A 21739-nucleotide genomic window follows, 5' to 3' on the forward strand; every position below is an offset into this window, starting at 1 on the left:
ACACAAACCCATTACTGAAAGGAAGAGATTTACACAAATATATGCTTAATTTTATTTATTACATTTAAGAAATATTAACATCTCAGGATATCTGGTTTACCATCTAAGTCCAGTCATAAACAACAAAAAAAAAATGTTAACCATTTTTCAAATGAGCATTCTTACATTCGTTTCCCCCTGTAACGTAAAGAAAAGTTTGTTCAGCTGTATTAAATTCTTATGTGTGACTAACGGAAAAAAAAAATCATTAAAATGTCTCAGCTACCAGGCATCCTGGTTTGTTAATTGTTTGTTGGCACTTGTGTTCACAATCAAGCACTCTGGTTCCTTTGTTAAATTTTCCCCTTCTACCCAGAACTGTCTTTTTGGTTACTTTTTTATTTTTAATATCTGGATATGTAAGTTTGTTCAAATAAGTTTAAAAAGAAAAATATAGGGTTGTGTCTTGAGAAGTTCCTGCACCGCTTCCCTTGATAACCCACCTATGAGATAACTGAAGGAAGTTGCTTGCTTTCATTTTTCTGAATCTTATTCAGCAAGAGGTCTAAAACAGAGGTCTTTTTAATTCCATTTAAACTGAAAAAACTACAGAAACACTCTTCATTTGATGGTGTGCATAAACATTACACTCCATATATAGCAAAAATATCTTTTATTTATAATTTACATTTCCACAAGTGAAAATTGTACATTTTTACATATACAATTTCATTCCATTAAATTTTCACGCATCTACAGAACTTTCACACAATGACACCTGAAACTGTGCAGGCAGTAAGAAATACAAATACAAAAATGTATTTATTAACCAAACAGTAGCTAAGGCCCTGCCTCAGCTGAATGTTTTTATTTCATATAAAAAGTATTTGCCTTCCAGAGATAACACAGCAGCTTTTCTGTAAAAAAAAACATACCTCAGTTTATTTAAACAGACTCATCAGGTTCTGTTTTAATATCTGTAGATGCAGGTGTGCTCTCTTCTGCACAGGCAGGAGGGGTGTCATCAGGTTCTTCTTTGACTTTAGGCGAGTCACAGGACTCTTGTGTTTCTTGTTTACCAATGTTCAACATAATATTTAGAGGACTTTCTACAGGATTCTTGCTGGGAGATGGTGTGCAATCAAATGATGATGTCTGCAAAATGAACGTTAATGTAGCATTAACACATCATTACAATAGCAGCCACTTTTAAATCCTTTTCCCTTTTAGTCTTTCCTAAAATGCAAACGTGTTGACAGTAAAGCACTCAAAATCCAAAATTCTACTTTGTCAAGATCCATATAAAGCAAATTCGCTGTTTAATAGCATTACTTTTTCACAATTATTTTGAAAATGTATCATTCACGTAGCAATGAAATGCTTAACACATTACCATACAATATTCCCATCTCTCCACAAATGAACTGTACTCCCATATCATTAAAAACTTAACACACACTAAACACCCATTTCAAATTCCTAAGATTATGCATGTTACTCAAATTCATGATGTGTTTTCAAATAATGGTTTTGCTTTAGTCATGTATGACACACAAGCTGTCATGATACATCACTATGAGAAATGTATCCTAGCAACTTCTGTATTATAAACTTGCCATGCCCAGGGCCCTTTGATTCTTTGTCTGGTCAAATGCAAGAAAGATGGATTTTGAAGACATCTGCTCCCTGTAAAGTCAGTGAACAAACTGAAAGCAAAATGCTTCAAAAATAAAAAGGGTTCACGTTCACTTACGTTTTGGTAGTCTTCATAACAAGATGGATGGTAAATCTGGAAAATAAAAGTTGTAAATTTAAATGCCTAAGAACAGAGTAGGTGCACAGGTCATGAACAGAACAGTGTCAATTATGGATCACACAATTCCTCTAGAACAACAACGTTACAAGTAGGCAAACTACGGTGTCAAATGTAACTAGGTAAAGATCTTTAGGAAACGATATCAGACAAAAAGCCTGTTAAGTATAGGAAATCCCATAACGTGGATAGCTGCATATAGAAAGAACTGAACAAAGGCCTACACCATATATAAAAACATTTGCACAATCACAGAATGCTTGAGGTTGGAAGGGACCTCTGAGTCCATCTGGTTCAACCCCTCTGGCAGAGAGGAAGGATCACCTTCATTTTTCTTTTAGCACAGCAGTATGAAGGAAGCATAGCAAGCCTGTACTAACAGTACCAGGACTTCAAGCATTTCCAAAGATTGAGATATTTATGTACTTGGAAGTCAGGAAAACTACCAGGGAAATCCCTTCAGGAGAGACAGATCAATTTCCTGTCTCACTTTCTAACTACAAATCTTCAGCTGAGGTGTTTTTTTTGTTTGTTTTTAACTATGACGGGGTGGGGGGGCGCAGCTTGTTTTTCATTTAAAATATCAACAAGTATCATGTCTATTAAAATCAGATTACCTTTTCATCTACTCGTATAGCATTCTTTAGGTGCCACTCTTCCTCTTCCTCGTCCCAATATTGTTCAAATTGCTCTTGGCAAATTTCACAGCTCTGAAAAGGTATTGAAATAACAGACATATGACATTATTAAAATAAAACACATGAACTTCAGGAAATTGACAAGTAACAGCTAAATAACGCTCTTTTAAATTAAGATATCTATAGTGGACTAACAGATGATCTTTCCTCTACATTTTAAAAGTAACTTTAGAAAATATTAATAAAAATTGAGTACAGTTTGTAAATTTAGCAACAATCATCTGACCTTGAATGCTGTTATCATATGAGAAAGGCAAACTTTGCCCTTTCAACTAGAAACTCTCTGCAAAACACCTTAACAATCTAATGCTGTTTTACTCAGGTAAGACAATGCAGTACAGGGATTTAGGTAAAATAATCCAGTATGGAGATTTAATTTTATTATTTTTTTTATGGCATCATCTTCACTTTTCCCCATAACTCAACTTTTGAGTTTCACGTTAGAGGGAGAACTCTTACACGAAGTATTAACACCTTTAATGCTTCTGTGTAAAATACATAAGTCAACTCTGATAACAAGCACAAGTACCTTTTAAAAATTAAAGCAAAGGTCTACATGACTCACTAGCTAGTTTCTTATAGGTTTACCATATAAAACATTTGTAGTTAATTACTTAACTATTTTGCCTACCTAAATACATATCTGTTGATTATTTTCAAGTCAGAAGATTCAGATAGTTCTTTGTCCTAACACTTAATGTCCTAATGCCTATCATCTAATGAAAAAGAATGTGTAAATGTAGCAAAAATCCAGTAAAAATCATTACTTAAATCACAAGGGATCATTTCCAACTCACTGAACTTACTCCCCCTATGGAAGTATTCAGTAAATTGACACGCTTTCCCCCATTTCGATTTCACTAAAAAGACTGCATGCCAATAGGCATGTAAGTTTTTGTACTACTGGTTATTAATGCTATCTGACACAAATGCAACATCTATGAAGTAGCTGCACACAGGTCCAACAGCAAGACTTCAGTCTACTTTATTGCCCATAGGGTAATGCAGGCAAGCTGAAACTTACTTCAACTGCTCCAGCTGGTCCAGCAGGGACACTCTGAAACTCTTTCTCTTTTGCAGCTTCTTGTGTCTTGAGCACAACTTCTTCATGAGCTTTTTCAAAAAATTGGCTTTTTGCACGTTCCTCTAGATCAGCTATTTCTTCAAATTCAATCCAATCCTAAGGAAAAGTTTTCATTCATACTCAGACACTTATATATAGCCAGAAATACTTAAAACAAATTTAAGGGAAAGAGAAATGACATCCCCAAAGTACCTTATTTAGAACATATTACTTCGTTGAAACTGAAATGCTTCTAACATGCAGCAGAGTGCATGTTTTCTAATAATGCCACACTACTCAGAAAACCTTTTCCTTCTATTTCTATTCCATTCTCGGTGCAACCAAAGCAGTACCAACAGCTTCCAGCTGCTTATTGTTCATCATATAACTGCCTTTTGTTTTCTGACAGGCATTTATAAAAACTGCTTGAAATATCGAATACAACATTGTTTACCATAGGAAAAATCCTGTGAGAATGCAATTTCAACTGCAATCCTAAAGTACATACATAAAGTATAACACTGAATCCAACCTTTAATGTATTAAGACACACGCTGCGTTACTTACTGTTAAACTGTAGTACCACCTTCTGTGAGTAATTTTTCTGCTAACATCTTTTTCTGTGCGGTTCTGGCGATAATGCCAATCTAAGTGATCAGCATAAACATCTGTCTGTGAAGTAGTGAATCTCATTCCACATGAGTAACACTGAATTCCAGTGTATAGTCGATTAATAACACTATCATAACGCCTACAAAAAGGGGAAAAAAAATTTAACATCTTTATGAAAAGAAACAGATATGAACTTTATCAGGAAGTTGATTTGTAGGACTGCAGAAGCAGAAGAAAAGCATGAATCTAATATAAGGTTAGGGCATGCAACATAGTTAATTATTCCTGATTTTTGTAACAGTTAATTGAAAACATCTGAATAAATAATAGGCTTGTATGAACTATTCATAAGAAACGTGCTACTATTAGTAGTGTCATGCCTACTAACTTCATCACCTAATAGGGCATAAAATGATAACACTAGCATTTGGCTCAGCTTTGCAAACTACCACAAAGGTAGCAAAGTTAGTAGTAACAAAGTAACACTGACTTCATTTTGTATCACAGCCTTGCTGCTTAAATGACAACATCTCCATTTGCATAAAGGGAAGTTTTCTGTCATTCATTTTCCCTCTTTTTCCTTCCTGAAGTTCTCCAAGACTAACAACAATCAAAAACTGCACATCCTTAGTCATGAAGTAACAATCAAAAATTGCAGGTCCTCTTAGTCAAAAAGTGGCATAACATCTTTTAAAAGCTCTCAACTGTCTTGGATTCCACTATTTAGATACTTCTATGCCATTATTCTTACTGCAGTGTAAGCTCATGCTACTATACGCACTGTCTGAGTTCTTCAACTGTAAAGTTTGTGAGGTCTGGGACATCTTGATCACTCTGGTCATCATCCTCCTCTTCAGCAGCTGGCTGGGCTGATGTTTCATTCACTTCTAGAAAGAATAAAGGCAAGTTCATCAAAATTTCAGTACATTATCAGAAAGAAGTAAGGTGCTGATGAACCTTATTTTTGTTTTACTCAAAAATTAAAAAATATGATTAATAAATATGATATGAATTAATATTATTAATAAATAATAGCTGAGTCAGTCTCATATTGTAACATTAAAAAACACACAATACAGTACACTACTCATCATTTCAATTTAGGAAAACTGTATTTCAGCTAAGTTTTCAGCATTAAATCTCAATATTCAGACGGAAATATTTCAGAAATTGACAAGAATCATTGATTATAATCAAGAACGAGTTACTGAGGCAGGGCACCAAAACCACAATAGGCTGCTCTAAATAGCTTAAGCATACACATGAAGTAATACACATTTTAGAAAGTTAGTAATTCACATACACCAAATCCTTTCCCACAAAGCTCAGTTCAAAAAAAAAAAAAAAAAACAGATGCAAGAACTCAAAAGTTCTCACACTTAGCTTTACAATTCAGCTATGGATAGCCCAAGTAGTTAGAATATAATGGATCTACATACGTGCTGAAGTGGAATCAGTTTTTGACAGTTTGAGAATTCCTGTTGACAACAGTTTAGCAAACAATTCATTGACATCAAGCTGGCCAAGGTGGTTATCAGGATATGAATGTGGAAGGCCTCCTAGAGAAAAATATCAATATTCAAGGAGACTAAACGTTAACATCAAGAATTTACTTCAACTTCTATCAGCACATTTGACAACACATTTTTCCTTATGTCTTTTATTACTTTTTTTTTTACTTTTTTTTTTAATCTTTTTTCTTTATCTACTTTTTACCTTTTTTTTTTTTTTTTTTTTTTTTTACTGTTTTTTATTTCAAACTATTTATCCACTGTTTGCTTCATATCTATTTTTGGACTTACTTCTTCCCTTTCAACAACTTCCTTTGTAATGTAAATTTTTTGAAGTGCTCTCTATGCTGACAGCCTTGTAAAGAGACTTCTACTGGATTCTGCTTGTTGAAACACAGTATTTTCTCATTTTATCCTTGAATATTTCACCAGGACCAACGTACTTCAATTATTTATGACTTGTTTCAAGATTTTTACTAACCAATTCATACACTTCGGAAGTTTATACAACCTGACAATTTATACAACCTGTCAAATGCAAGCCAGACCTACAAACTGGTACCTTTCTGCCATCAGAAAAGCAGACCAAAACTTTGGTTTGCTTTGTTTTAGCACAACTACATACTAAAGCCATACGGTTAATGAAAAACTAATGAAAGCCTTCACAGTTTGAAGGAAACCCCTAACGAGATTAAAGTACTCCAGAAACAACATCTACTGCCACCTCACTGGGATCTCCCTTAGTCCACACAGACCCAGTACACCACCACAAACCAGAAAGCTAATTTTGTGTGTCCACTAGCAAACAGAACAGTCCGAAAGAAACAAAAAGAAGTTAACTATTTGGTACCTGCAGGGTTCTGAACAAAGCTTCCAGGATTTGGCAAATACTGCTGACCTTGGCCATACGGTCCTGGCTGAGCAGACATGAGCGAAACCTGTAAAAGTAAACATTTAAGCACTCTTTGAATTGCATTTTTTTTTTCCAAAATAAGGGTAATTTCTACAAATTTCTCAATAATGTTATAAATATTAAAATCCTTCCATTAGTGAACTATGTCAATTCAGTATTGAAGGGTCCACAAATGCCTAAGTAACCTTTCCATTGTTTTCATTTCCTGTCAGAAAAAAAAAAAAAAATCAAAAAGCATATTTACTTTGCCTAACATTTAAACGAATGGAAAAAAAAAAAAAAAAAAAAACTTTTCTTCTTTCTGCTTATCCAATAAGCCTTTAAACACATTTTTCCAAGCACAATAATTCAAGTTGATCCTTTTCACAAAAACAGAGCTCATCAGAAAAGTTAAACTGGTAAACATCCATCAATAAAGGTCACTATTATTTTTTCTATAATTGAAATAGTATTTACTGTATGAAATGCATTCTGAAGGTTGCAGCAACCCAGCTGCAGCAAACTACATGCACAAAAATAATTTTAGAGTGAGATTGTATTTTTTTTCTGAAATTGCTTTCTGGATTTACTAAAAAAGGTTTACATTGATTAAAATTTGATCCTGTTTGAGGTTAGACGGACACGTTACCTGCTGTTAACTCTTTGTGTTCAGTTATACCCCAAATGAAAAACACCCTCTAAAATCTGCAGTCTACTGGAAGAAATGTTATCATTTTGATTGATGTACGGTTATTTTCTCCCTTTGAAGAAAGCATTTCTAACTGGCAGTAGGAAAGACAACTAAACTCAAAGCATGCTGATGCCAAGATTGTTTTTCAAAAACTGTATTTAACGTCTGCATCTTTCTCAGTTCCCCCAAATTATGGGTGTCTGTTACTACTGGCTTGTCACCTGCACTATAATCTCCAAAAAGACAGTAAGATTATTTCTGGTCCATCCTAATTCTACACCTCTTTAGAAAAATTAATTATTTATATTCTCTTGTATCATCAGTCATGATTTATAGCGCTCACCCTGTTCAAGTTTAATGAAAATGCCAGACTTCCAATTACCTAGATTTGTTTTCAAACTAAAAATGCTAATTTCATTTATATTCTCACCTACAAAATGATTAGATCTGTTAATTTAAAAAAAATCTTAAAATAACAGTGCATGCCCTTCTTGACTCATCCAGATACTACATAAGGATGACATTTTAAGTCTGAAACTGTCTCCCAGTGTGCCAGCTCTTCAAAAAAAATTATGTTTTTAGAGAAAGAAAAGCTACTAATTATCTACACATAAATACCTCTGCAAGCAAACTATTTACAACAATAATTCTTACCTGATTACTTCCCACTGCCATACTATTGAAGCCTCCATATTGAGGACCCTGAAGATTTTTTTCGTCAAAATAATGTCCAGATGCTCTCAATGAGAAATTCTGTGCTCCTGGGCCAGCTGGCCCATTGAAATTTGGTCCTGGTGAACCATCAAATATGTCAGGCCTCTGGAACTGCATCCCATGAGATGGTCCATTGTAGCCCTGGCTGGGATGATCAACGAACGGACCGCCTTGTCCGTATGGCGACATTTCTAATCTTGAGGCAGGATGGTTAGCTACATTTTCGAACCGTGCACCTTGAAGGCCAAGGGGCAGGTCAAACCTTGAGGCTGGCTGGTGAGGACCATCAAATCTTTGAGGTATGGCTGTATCGAATCGTGCCTGTCCCTGCTGGCCAGGTGCCCTTTCAAATCTTGGGCCAGGCTGTCCATGAATTCCGTCAAATCTTTGCAAAAGAGACAGCTGTCCAGGCTGACCATCAAATCCAGCATGACAGCCATCAAATCTTGGACCCGTCCGTCCCAGAGGACCATCAAATCTAAGTCCACCAGCTCCCTGGTGTACTGGTCCGTCAATCAACCTAGGACCTACACCTGGAGGTCCATGTGGCCCCTCAAACCTGAGCCCACCTCCTGATGGTCCATGTGGCCCCATAGGCTGCCCATGTGGCCCCTCAAATCTGAGGCCACCTCCAGGTTGACCATGGGGCCCCAAGGGCTGTAAATGTGGCCCCTCAAACCTGAGACCACCCCCTGGTTGACCATGAGGCCCCAAGGGCTGACCATGGGGTCCCTCAAACCTGAGACCACCCCCTGGTTGACCTCGAGGCCCCAGAGGTTGACCATGGGGTCCCTCAAACCTGAGACCACCTGAAGGCTGACCACGGGGTCCGTCAAACCTGAGACCAACTCCAGGTCCTTCAAATCTAGGACCACCTACAGGCTGGCCCGCAGGACCCTCAAAGCGCAAAGGCCCAAGAGGTCCCTCAAACCTCAGTGGACCTCCTCCTCCAACCTGTCCTGGGGGTCCTTCAAATCTGAGAGCTCCTGCCAGCTGCCCTGGTGGCCCCTCAAATCTCAGGGCTCCTGATCCCCCTGCCCCCGCCAGTGGTCCATCGAACTGTGATGCACCTGCTCCGACCAACGGCCCCTCAAATCTCAGAGCAGCCTGTCCAGGTGGCCCATCAATTCGAGAAGTTGAACCAGCAGCAGGACCATCACCAAAAGGACTTCCTGGTCCATCTACCCCAACCCTTGCAGGAGGTTGTCTAGGTGAGCCATCAAATAGAGGTCTGTCTTCCATTAGTGCACTTATTCTCTGCTTGGCTTCAATGCCTCCAAATCTTGCTCCTGGACTTTCTGGAAATGGTGCTTTCTCCAGATCTTCATATCTAGCTCTTTTGAAACGCTCACTGAACGGCGATCTTGGTTCCTCTCGAACACCTTAAAAAAAAAAAAAAAAAAAAAAAAGCAACATATAAACACCCACCAAAACGTTGATATTATTTAACATCTGCAAAATAAGGCAAAAAAACATACCAGCTTGCCCGAGAAGCTGTCTTTCTTCACGATTATCAAATCTGCAAATTGCATCACCATCTATTTTCTGGAACTCCGGTGTGCCTTTTCCCTGTTGTCTGAGAGCATCTCTAAATTCCTCTGATTCTCCCCAGCTGTCATAAGGATCGAATGTTTTAGAACCTCTTGCTCCTTTAGTAGCATTTTGTTCCTCAAGTCTTCGTCGACTCTCAAGCGGTGAAAGGTTATCAGGAAAAGGTCTGTTAGTGCCAGTTACAGGAGAATGCCTCCTAGATCTTTCTCCAAATGGCTCTTTTCTGTCAAACTGTACTCCACGCTTTGCTTTTGCTTGCTCACATTCTATTCCAGAAAGCAACGCATCAGGTAAATGATAATCCAAAATATCATCAGGATCCAACAGATCAAGCCTTGATAATGAATGCTGAACTTGGGTTCTTTTTAATTTAGCTTTGTGTTCGTAGTATGTTAATTCTGCATCAGATAGAAGAGGTTTCTTTTTCAAAACACATTTCTCCTCTGTAGGGCTATCCCACACATTACATCTGTGCTTCCCTTCCTGGTACTGGAACAGCTGTCGAATCTGATGAGCTACCATGAGGAATTCATCTTGAGTTATTTCACCAGATGCTAAGCGATCATTGGCCTGTAACATAAAGTTGAAGTTTAGATTTCTAAAAAGAAAAGCACAGCTACATCCAGGACTCTTCTATGAAGACAAGCTAATTAGCATTACCTTTTTAAGTAATTCTCTCTTGCTTGCAGATGTCAATTCTTTAGGAATTTGTAAATTGGCATCCACACTTAACCTGTGCTGCTGCTTTGGTGCTCGGGGTGATAAAATTCCTTTAGCAGCAGTCCAGTTTTCCCGGTGTCTTTGGTGAGGAGCTTTACCAAGTGCTTGGTGCTCTTCACTCTGCTGCGAGCTGAAAACGGGAACATATTTAAAATATAAATTATTTCGTTATTCAGGACATGCCTGTTACATCCCTATTAAAACTGATCATGACAAAACATCACAATCATCTTAGTAGGCATAATTTCTCTAACTACAAATAAGATAAGAAATTTCATTGACAATTTTTGACAACCTGAACATTTCCTCTTAAAATCTGACTACACTGAAGTCAGCAGTAGAATTTCCACTGACTTCAGACATAACCTGTTTAAAAGATGGTAACTTACTTTTTGTTTTCTTCCCAACCAGATTTCCACCTCTTGCCTGCTTTGGATCCCTGCCAGTTTTCTGCATTCTCCTTTGGATCGGGAGAAGCTTTTGTAGAATGCTGACTTGCTGTTTCTTGAGGCCTGTCTTCTTGGGCTTTTTTCACTCTCCGTGGATCTCGCACCTCTTGTTTCACGTTCCGCTTATTAGAATTTCTTTCATCTCTTGCTGCCTGTGTGGGTTCTTCAACATGAGACTGCTTAGGACCTATCTGACGTATCTTTCCGATTTTAGGAGTTGACGAAGTGGGAGATAAGCTTCTGAGTCTTCTTTTGGGTGATCTCCTCTCTCTTCTTTTTGGAGAATGTGTAGATGGTGACCGTGACTTAGGAGAGCGTGACCGTGACCGTTTTCTGTTACTTGATCTCCCTTGTTTTCCACCCTGTTTTTCTGATTCTTCTGTAGGTGTGTCTTGTTTCTGAACAACACCATTAACTACTTTATTTCTGCTGCCTACTGGTCTATGTTCACACGTCTTATGTTCCTCTTTTTCTTTTTTCTCTACATTTCTCCTCTTCTCTTTCACCTCATCCTCCTTGCCCTCTGGCTTTTCCTGAAGATGTCTTTTCAGTCTTGGATCCCGTTTACTGATTTCAGATACTTTTGTGCTTTCACTTTCCTGGTTTTTAGTATCTTTAGTACTGGGTAACTTGTTTTTCAAAGGAGATGGTGATTTAGATTTTGCTTCTGACTGATCAAGCTCTTTCTTCTGTATTTTTTCACCTGCTTTCAATTTCTCTTGCTTTGTGGAGTTTTGTTTTTCAGCCTGTGATGTTTTGCTTGCCTTGGTATCAGACTGACTGGTTGTGTTTGGTGGAAATTCTTTCCTATGAGATTGATCTTTAGCATGAGAAGAATGTTGAGCCATCCTATTAAGTCGAGGATCCCTATTTACTATTTTGATATCATGAAGTGGAGGACTTGGGGATGGTTTGATTTTTTCGGATTGCACAGAAGTCTGATGAGGTGGTTTAACTGTCATATGAGGTGTCTGTGACACATGTGGCTTGGAAGGTGCTGGAACTGAAGCTATAGTAGATGATCCTTGCTGAACGCTAAGAGAAACAGCCTGAAATAGGGGGGAAAAAAACAGCATTAACCTGCATGATACAACTCCTACCCAGAGACGCTCATGTTCGGACTTGAAAACAAAACTATAAATAGAAAACACTTGTAAGGTAGTTATGTAAGATTCAGCCATTTAACTGAAAATGACCAATTAATTGCTAATCACAGGCATTAAAATATTGCAGTACCTTCAGAGAAGATCAAGTTACAATGCAAAATCAATGCAATGTCAATGCAGCAAAATACATAATCTAAGCACATGTTCTCATTACAGCATTAGTTTTTCTATATATTCGACATATTCATGACAACTAAACTGACAGATCTGATTTTTTTTCCCTAAACTTCTAAGATGTTTATTTTCTATCATTAACACTCATAACAAGTGGACTTTCTATTATGAATGTAAAAAAACACAACTTAACCACCACCTTCAGATGTTGGCATTAAACAAAACTGACCCAGTGAGGAAACTGCCTTTGTATTGCTAACGATCAGAATTCCTTGTTCTATAAAGAAATGCTACTCTTTTTAAAGCAAATATATTTGAAAAAGTCTGTCTTGTGGTGAATCACAGGAAGAGGTGCAAAACTAGGATCACGTGCACACGTTATTTCGGGGAGAAGTTAGTAACAGAACACAAAAGCTTCTTTTAAACCTGTTTTGAGTGCAATTCTTACAATTTGTAGGTAACAAATACTGGTCTAGAACACCAGAACAAGTTGCATTGCTCTAGTCCTACAAGAGCTACACTTTTCTAACATAATTTACTGCAGTTACCTGTATAGCTAAGGTGCTATCCAAAAGTGAGACCCAAGTATGGACATTTCATCAACTACCCTACTCACCAACTGTGCTTTAGTCTGTTCCAGCTCCAGCTCTAATTTTTTTTGCTGAAGTTCTAACAACTGTTTTTGCTTTGCAAGCAATTGCTGCCTTATCAGTTGCTCTTGTGTCAAATTCTTCTGTATTTCAGGAACAGCTGGAGGAGTAGAGGCACCAGAAGTGACAGCAGAGGTAGGTGCAGTAGATTCCTCTGGCTAAAAACAAACATAAGAAAAAAGTTACACATAAAATCTTAATGGAATCAGCTAACTATCTCCTCTGTTATTGTCACCCAACACTGGGACTTTGTGTATTGCATTTCTAATGCAAAATATAAAACATTTTAAGAACTTTTGCTCCGTGAGAAATTCCCCAGTGTGACAAGTTTAAATATGCTATTTAGTATATCAATGTTCAGAAATCTAGGATTCAGTTTTGAAATACAAAAAAACCCAAACCCATCAAATATTCTTAGTTAAGAAATTGCTCTTACCTGTCTACAAAGATCAGATGCTTCATTCTTAATATACTAAATTGTCAAAAAACAGCATACAAACAATGAAAACTACATATATTACCATCTGCTCATACAGTAGGAATAAAAACTTACCGATTTATTTAAAAACTTAGGATTCACATGGATGCTAGAAGTATTCACATTTGGGGGCAGAGGTTTAATTGGCCAAGCAGGATCTAATGAGTTGACTCTGACATCAAGGGCATATAGTTTCTTCAAAGGAAAAATATCATCCCATGTGGAGCGTAATTTAAATAAACTTTTCCTAGTATTTTCATCCACCTAAAACAATAAAACAATTCTATGGCTTGTTAAGTTAATATAAAACAACTTCTAAAACTTTTCTGTAGAACTTAAGGCTTCATTTGTTTAATATTCTTATCAGTTTTATCATTTTAACACCATGAACTGGCTATACAGAACTTATAACCAAAGCAGACTTTTACATCTACACCAACAGAATCGGTAACAAACTCAGATGTGGCATTGTCATTTCAAGGCCATTTGAAAGTTTTATTGCGTATTACCATTTCTCTGAGAATTTTCTTTCAACTTTTCCATTACCAAAATTCTCACTTTACTTGGCCAATTTCTGTGAAAAAGAAAATACAGTAACAAAAATATCGAAAGGCAGCAGCCTCTGAGATGATACATTATTCAAGTGTTTGTGCTGAATGGCATAGATCAATGGCAAACAAGTCAGAGAACAATGAATTTTCTGAACAGAAAAGGTGTTTTGTTCAGCTGTTTAATCACTGAAGGTTTTTGTTTTTTTCCCTAACAATTCTAACAAAATGTATATTAGCTAAAATGAACTCAACTACATTTCAGGTCTAATTTGCAGTAGAACTATCTGAGCCACAAATCAAGCATATTTGCAGTACTGCCTCCCATTTTTTCTCTCTTCACAATTACATTGAATCATCTCCTGACAGGTAAGTCAGACATTTACATCAAAGCAAAATACTGTTCATCTCATAACTCAAGTAGTTAATTTAAATAAATTTAAAACACTGGAAGACAAAAGCTGTCCTACAGTGAATATTCTAATTCAATCATGCAGTATTGACCCTGGAGACCCTTTGTTGCTGCAGTTGTGTGTTAACATTTTACAGCAAGACATACTGTCCAGAAGTTCAGAAAGTTCAGAGGTTCTTTGAAGAGGGAGGGTGGCAAGAACTTCAACAAAAATAATTCATACGTAGCTATAGGGAGTGGGAGGATGCATCTATACAATTTTCAATGAGTAGGTACGAAGTAGACCATGAAAGGTGCTGTAGTGACTGAGCAAGTTTCTGACTTCATTACGTGTTTAAAGATACCTTAGTGACCATTTACTGATAAAACAAATGCTTTTAACAATGTCAGTAACTAGAATTCCACCTTGTAATACCATCAATTAAGTTATCTGAAGTGACTGCCACTTTACACAATTAATACAAATTCAATGGCTCTAGTTTGCTTAGTAGACAGTTACGCTACCAAACTCAGAAAATCAGTTATTATCCAGAGCTTCAGCTGCAAGAAATTTAAATGCAACTCAGTGAAGAACACAACCTAATACTGGAAAAACAAGTGAATGTCTACCTAGCTACACTACACACAGAAGTTTAAATTTTCTGTGGTCATTATTAAAATCTATTCCTTATTTAGCCATACATTATACATGTGAAAACCATATAGAAAACATACTAGGATCACAGATCTTCCCTGGTATGTAAAAATAAATATGCAAAGCTCCACTCATCTCATTCATATGAGACACTGCGTTCTTAGAGCATACAGCATACCACAGAAGTTAACCCTTTATTTCAGATCCAACATAAAGCCTTTCAAGTCCAATCTTTCAAAAAATGGACTTGGATTTGCCTTCCTCATTGAAGAATAAGCACAATTACTTTTCTGTGGTTAAAAACTGAGAGAAAAAAAATGTGGCAGTTTGAATTAAATTAGAATGTATTTGTAATGTAACAGCAATACACTCTTAGGGCCTTCTCCCCCACATATATATATTTAATATTTAAATCACAGACCACCAAAAGAGTAGCAGGTATGATATTCTCCATAGTTCACGCACTCATTTTGTACATCAAAAATTATGTACATCAGACAAATCTAACTACAGGAGCAGGAAGAGAGCTCTGAGAAATCTCTATTAAACTGATTCTCAGTATACTCCTGACATAAAGGCTATTTACTATCTTAAAAAAAAAAAATCAATAATTCATAATTAATTGCTCTGTACATTACAAAAAGTCCATCCAGGTAACAGTAACCAAAACAAATTAGAAAAATCTTGCCTGGATAGAAAAATTACAGAAGTTTAGGAACCAAATTAAGTAAAACTTTATATTTTTGGCTAACTTAACTTACAACAGAAATACCCATCCACATTATAGATACATACTGAGATTAATAAAAACCGATTAATTCTTATGGTTTACCACCCAAGAAAACCCAAAACTGAAAGCAGGTATTTATTTTACCAGGAACAATTTTGCTTAGAATACAGAACTTTTCTGAAAGCGTATATACCTTTTCAAATACACAAATAAATGTTGCAACTAGGTTTTTAGTAAATGCAGTAAGATACTCTCTTCCCACATTCTTGACAATGGAATCCATAAGGTACATAACAGGGAGCTTCTCTGATGCAGGAGCCTGGAGTAATAAGAAGAAACTGAGAAGTTTAGTACAACAAAACATATTTTAAGCTATTTAAATAAAGGGATTACCAATCCCAGAAATACAGACCTCTCATTTTGGTTGCCACTATAAACACCAAGGGATTTGCTTGGGATTTTTTTTTTTTTTATATACAAAAACTTAATTTGGAAAATCAATACTCAGTTCAAAGTACAATGCAGTGGGTGTATCACAGGAAAAAAAAAAAAAAAAAAGGAACACCTTAGGTTATTCTGTTTGTCTCAAAGCTTTGGAGAAAAAAAAAAAAAAAGGAAAAAAGAAAAAAAGAAGCCCAAAAGACAGTATTACCGCTAGTGTACTGAGTGTAACCTTTCAAAACCCACTTGAGAAAGTAATTTTAAGTTAGCAGGAAACCATTGTTAGAACTTCAAGGAACTTCTAAAAATTGTTTATAATTCGGACCTCCTGAATGCTTGCTTTTTGGGATTTCACAGAACACAAGTCAGACTTCTGGCAAACAGCCCAAATTAGTGAACTTCTGCAGCCGTAGATTATATGTTGAGTATCACAGTCTTTTTATATACTACACGTAGAATAGGTCGCAACTATTGTATTGTAATCCAAACGAACGGAGCAAGGAGTCCCATTCTTTCTTGGCACTTGTCGATAGCAACAGTCAGGTTTTCAGTTAGATGTGCAGTAAGAACAAAGTTCTAAATCCAGACAGAACTCAATCATCAAGTCGACCCAGTAAAGACACAGAGAAGCTCAGGAACTGCAACCACGATTTTCACAGACGGGAGTCTTCATATTCTGGACACATCTTTGCTACAAGAGGCAGCTTGGTTTGTTTTTTTGTTTGTTTTTAAATCCACATTCAAAACTTGTAGCAAGTTTGTGTGTTAGAAGTGTGGTGACACTGGACTGCTACAGCAACTTCTAATGTACACCAAGCACTACTGGCCCAAATCAAGGTGTTTTTAATGCCCACCATGGGCTTTCACAAGCAGAAGGCACAAAGTTCCAGAAAGCACCAGCAAGTACACAAACTTGTTGAAGAGGACAACGTGAAAGACAACACCACAAGCTGCGTGTTGACCGCGATCCCCTTAGAGGAGCATCCACTCCAACTTTTAAGTCCCATTCACCATCCAGTAAACTCAGGATAAAACCAGAATAACTTCACCACTCATTTTAAACAGGACAGGCTACCCTGTTAATGCCCGACTTCACAGCCCCATTGTCCAGACAAGTGTGTGAAGTGCTCTTGCTTTACAATTCTTCCTTCCCCGTTAAGGTGGTTCACAGAAGGGCAACAGTACTTTTATAGGGGTAAATCACATTGTTTCCTCACCACTACGTGTATTAATTTACCATGGCCTAAAACTTACATTGGAAAGGTTGGTTTCTTGTTAATTGGGGGGGAATCACTGCCTCTGAGCATACTGAAAAACGTAATAGGCAGGTGGCATTTTTTGGACGTGGAAAAAAAAGTGCAGTTAAGCTACCTAAAATTAATTGTGGTACATAAAAATATTTTACACCACTTGTATTACCTGAGAGCTGAGCATACTGACTTAATACTGAGCTGTAAACAAGCTACTATGCAAGTGGTTAGAATAAGGGCACCTCTCTAGCCTCAACGCTCCAACCCTGGCTGTAAAACTATTAATATTAAAATGGCTGTGAAATACTGGTTTCTTCTTTAATGCAGCCTACACAATGGCACATTAAAAACACTAAGTTCTGAATGCTTTCCTTTATTTAAAAAAAAAAAAAAAAAAAAAAGACTGCAGAGTTTCTGACTTTCAAAGTCAGCTTTTAGGGAAACAAAGAGCTGTCTCAGCAGCACCAATGCCCAAGAGCTACTGGCATAGCACACTATATTCTTCCATTTCACCAGCGCATGGAAGTAGCTCACTACCCTCCACTAAGTTTAGAGTTTGAGACGTTGGGGCATTCACTTAGTAGCAAAGGCCCGGTAGCAAGTTGAACTGTCACCTTCATTACCCATCAGACTGTTTAAAAGCAAACATACAGGGAAACACTGTAATCTAGTAAGGACACCTACTTCAAAATATGACACAGAATCACAAGTTCAGCAGGGTCTCCTGCTTCAAAGATATGCTACTCAGGTGTTACATTTTAAGAACCAGGACTTAAATATTTAAGCCTTCACTTCTGGAAATGTTTATTATGTCAAGCTATCTAGCACACATTCCAATAACCACACAAGGGAGTCCCAGATTTGAATGTATTTTGTTTTTAGGCGATCTACACAGCCATCCCCTAGCAAGAAAGAGACCCACATGACGCTAACCAAAATGCAGGGAGGCTCCACATAACCACCAGAACACAGAAGAATGCTAACTCTGTGTTTCTCAGCTTGATATTAAAAACTTCATCACATAATTCACACTGTTCTTTCAAAAAATGTATGAAAGCTATTGTTGGAAATGTGTGGCTTTTTTTTATTATTAGTTTCCTCAAAGGTTTCAGCCTTTAAAAAAATTGTATCTGGTAACTGAACCCCGAAAGTCACAAACTTGTGAAAAAATTTGTTTAAAAAATAACCTTGTACACAAAATGGGTCTTGGAAACAAATTCTGCACTATACAATGGTAAATAAAAAGACAAATACATATTTCACACTTTTTATTTACAAATTTTATAATACCAGTCACACATTTCAGAACCATTTATTAAATTGTAAAGCAGACCACTCAAGTTTTACACTAAACAAACTGTCTCCAGGCAACACTTTTTAAAAGTGGCTTAGTAAAGGAGATCACTTTCCCAAAAACAACTAAGAACTTGCCTTGAATAAACCACAGTCACAAACAGTAACTAGGCAAAACTAACCAGTGATACAGGATTTAAGACATCTTTAAAAACACACTTCAGGGCAGGCTCTAAATCACCCAGAAATGAAGAAATTTGACAGCATTGATATTATCACAAGTTATGTTATATACATCCACTGCCCTTTAGGAGATATAATGGTGAGATCTATTAGATTGAGGTCACCTCCCCAAGGAATGGCAAAACTTGGCCACTGGCAGCATTTAAAACTAGACTGAAAGAGGTCTGTGGAACACTAAAGAGCCATCCTGCATTGATAGAAAGATAGATTAAATAACGTAAGAGATCCTTCCCTCCCCATCATTAGATAGTACAATTCTCACCATTATAAACCATGATTTAAAGCCAAAATGAAAAAAAGCCTACGAACACCTGGTATCAGAGGGAGCAAGGGACACAACGGGGGAGGGGTGACTGGCAGGAATCAGGGCGGACTGAAAGAAGAATGCTTTTCTTATAAAAAGGTCCTGGTAAAAAGGTGCGGCAAAACCCCATCCATGTGCTGTGGCTGACGGATGTCAGCAACTGCCTGGGCTGGGCTCAGAGGGAGCCTCCTCTTTCCCTTCTTTTATATCATGTGCCTTTCAGACGCCATGTTAGGATCCTACAGGCTGCTGCAGTTTCTACAGTCAGGGAGAATTACTTCTTCCCCATCCTCGACCGATAAACTTCTCTAGCCATGATGAATGAGATCCACACACAACACTAGCTTTTACTCTGGGCACAGATCACCTGAAATCCAAACAGGTCATCCCAAGCCCACGTAATTTTCTCTAAGTTTCTCTAAGCAGGCAGAGCAAAACAACCCCCATCACCACCACGCACACACTTCTCTACCCGGAGCAGATGATCACCTTTCACCCACAAACTTTTCTGACAGGTAAGTGTCATGTCCCCCCCACACCACCCCCCCCCGTTAATATCCCATAGGGACCACACTGGGAAAATAACCTTATCTTCTGAACTATAATATACTTAAAAGTATTTTATACTTAAAATGATGCTTAAAGCGATACTTAATGGTTAAATTTAGTCCTTCTAAAGCAGACAACTCCCGTGCTACAAACTCCATCTTATTTCCGTTCCTTCGAACTACCCAGAAAATAAAAAAAAAACAACTCCACAATATCTCCCGTCCAGGCCCTCCCTACTAATCGCGGTACTCATCTAAGGGTAGAAAATCGCTTAAATGCAAGGATTGGGGACTACACCACCAGCTTCCAGACACTCAACGCTGGCTCCGGGGAAGGGGGAAACCCATCGAGGAGGGCGAGGTGCTGCTGCCCAGTCACTGCCGGGCCGCCATGTTGTGCTGCCTGCTATTTATTTCCACGGGGTTCCTCCGCTCGCCAGCCATGCTTTGCCCTCTTTTTCTTTTTTTTCCTCCCCACCCAGCGCCTTTTAGTGGGGGCAAGTCCCAAACCCTCCCCCCCTGCTACCGACACCCCTGCTCTGCGGCTGGGTGCTGGGGGGGCCCTTCCCCTCCCTCGAGTCCCCTGCTCCCTATGGTTTTTCTTTGGAGTGGATTGGATTTGGGGGGAAGCAGCAGCAGCCTTATTATTGAAGCCCCGCGGTGTTTAGGACGAGCTCCCGTGCTCCCTGACCCCGCCTGAGCTCCGCTCCCCTCCGCCCCCTGCTCCCCTCGCAGCGACCCCGAGGTCCTGATCTTCTCCCTAGTAATAAATAATAAAAAAAACTCCAGGCTTCCTGTTTCCCGGGAAAGCCGTGCCCTCGCTGCTCACCCCTACCTACTAACCCACCCCTCTCCCTGTTTGCCTGCGAGCCCTCAGCCCAACCGCCCCCACCCTTCCACCAGCCTTCCTCGGCCCCTCCTCCTCCCCCTCTCCTGCCCTAATTCCCCTCCTCCAGGCCCTCATCTCCCCCCTTTCCTCCTCCTCCGGGTCAGCTTCACCCCTCCACCCCTCCTCGGGCCATCTCCCCCACGCCCTTCTCCTCCTTTCCCCCCCCCTCCCCCTCCCCGGAGGCCGCCCCTATCCCTCAGCCCCCGGGCCGGCTTATCCCCCCAGCAGTATAGGTAGGAGTAGGAGTCGGTGGAATATAAAAACCTTGGCGATTTGCGCCTCGATCAGGGAGACGATGTCCTTGGCGAAGGGCACGTTCTCCTCGGCCAGGATGGTCAGCATGTTGATGTGCGGCTTGCTGTTGAACGTCAGGTCCTCCAGCGACGACTGGTAATCGCGACACGCGTCCTCCCGGGCCTCGCTGCTACCAGCGCTGCCCTCCGGGGCCGACATGTTCCTCCGACCGGGGCGCCCCGACCCCCACCGACCGACAGACAGCCCCCTCCCCGCGAGATCTCCCCCCCCTTTTTTTTTTTTTTTCCTCTCTCTTTTTTTTTTTTTTTTATGCTGCCGCCGCCTCCGCCGCCGAGCGATGCCGCCCCCCCCGCCGCTGCCGCTGGGCTTCCTCTACCGCATCCTTCGGGCCGCGGCTCCCTCCCGCCGCCGCCGGCGCTGCTTGAGGTGCTGGTGCCGGTGCCGCGGGTGCCGCCGCGCCTCCGCTCGGCCGGCCGCCGGCTCCGTTCCCGGGCGCTCACAAAATGGCGGCGGCGGCTACGGCCCGCGGACCTCTTCCTCCAACCGTTGCGTCATGTGAAATTGCGCTGAGGGGAAAGGGGCCGGCGGCTTGGAAAGCCCCTTTTGTTCCCTCGCCGCCTCCCGATTGGCTGGCGGGCCCCCGGCTCGGGCGGGGATTGGCCCGCCCGATAGAACGCCCGCCTTCGGGCGGTTGGGAACGCCCTTTCTCTCCGCTGATTGGTTGATGCGCTCAAGGCCCGCGCTCGCCCCCTGAAGGGCGGCTCGCGATTGGCCGCGCTTCCCTACCCCCTTCGCTCACGGCTCCCTCGGCCCTCTCCTCCCGCCTTCCCTTTCCGCCCCTTGCTCCGATTGGGCCCCCGCGCTCGGTCCCGCCTTTTCCTCCCGGCCCTCGATGATGATTTGCGCTCCCGGCGAGGCCCCACCCGCGCCGCGCTCTCTATTGGCTCATGGTTGCCATAGCAACGCGGCCTACCCGCCACCACCCCTGTGGCCTAGGCCCCGGGGAGAGGCCGCGGCCTGGTGGCCCCCCAGGGTCCCGCTCAGCAACCGCCTTGTCCCCTAACGGGGAGCTTGTGGCGATGGAACCCAGG

At 39.9% G+C, this 21739-nt stretch overlaps 1 protein-coding gene across 2 annotated transcripts; it reads right to left on the reverse strand.

Annotated features, from left to right (window-relative positions):
• Positions 1-46: 46 nt before the first annotated feature.
• Positions 47-20883, reverse strand: PCF11 (PCF11 cleavage and polyadenylation factor subunit). 2 transcript variants are annotated; one of them, XM_084299573.1, is made up of 16 exons: positions 20658-20883; positions 15619-15744; positions 13177-13365; positions 12590-12781; positions 10634-11742; positions 10185-10374; positions 9452-10094; positions 7914-9355; positions 6527-6614; positions 5605-5724; positions 4947-5049; positions 4121-4304; positions 3515-3670; positions 2410-2502; positions 1733-1768; positions 47-1134 (listed from the first exon to the last, which is right to left on the reverse strand). In XM_084299573.1, the coding sequence occupies exons 1-16, from the start codon at positions 20844-20846 to the stop codon at positions 925-927; spliced, it is 5070 nt and encodes a 1689-aa protein (XP_084155699.1). In that variant the 5' UTR covers positions 20847-20883; the 3' UTR covers positions 47-924. The 2 variants fall into 2 exon arrangements, with proteins under 2 accessions (XP_084155699.1, XP_084155698.1); XM_084299572.1 differs by having other exon boundaries at positions 4947-5052.
• Between the last annotated feature and the right edge of the window lie 856 nt (positions 20884-21739).

The sequence above is a fragment of the Netta rufina genome, assembly GCF_964035555.1.
Source record: "Netta rufina genome assembly, chromosome: 1".
Lineage (NCBI taxonomy): Eukaryota > Metazoa > Chordata > Aves > Anseriformes > Anatidae > Netta > Netta rufina.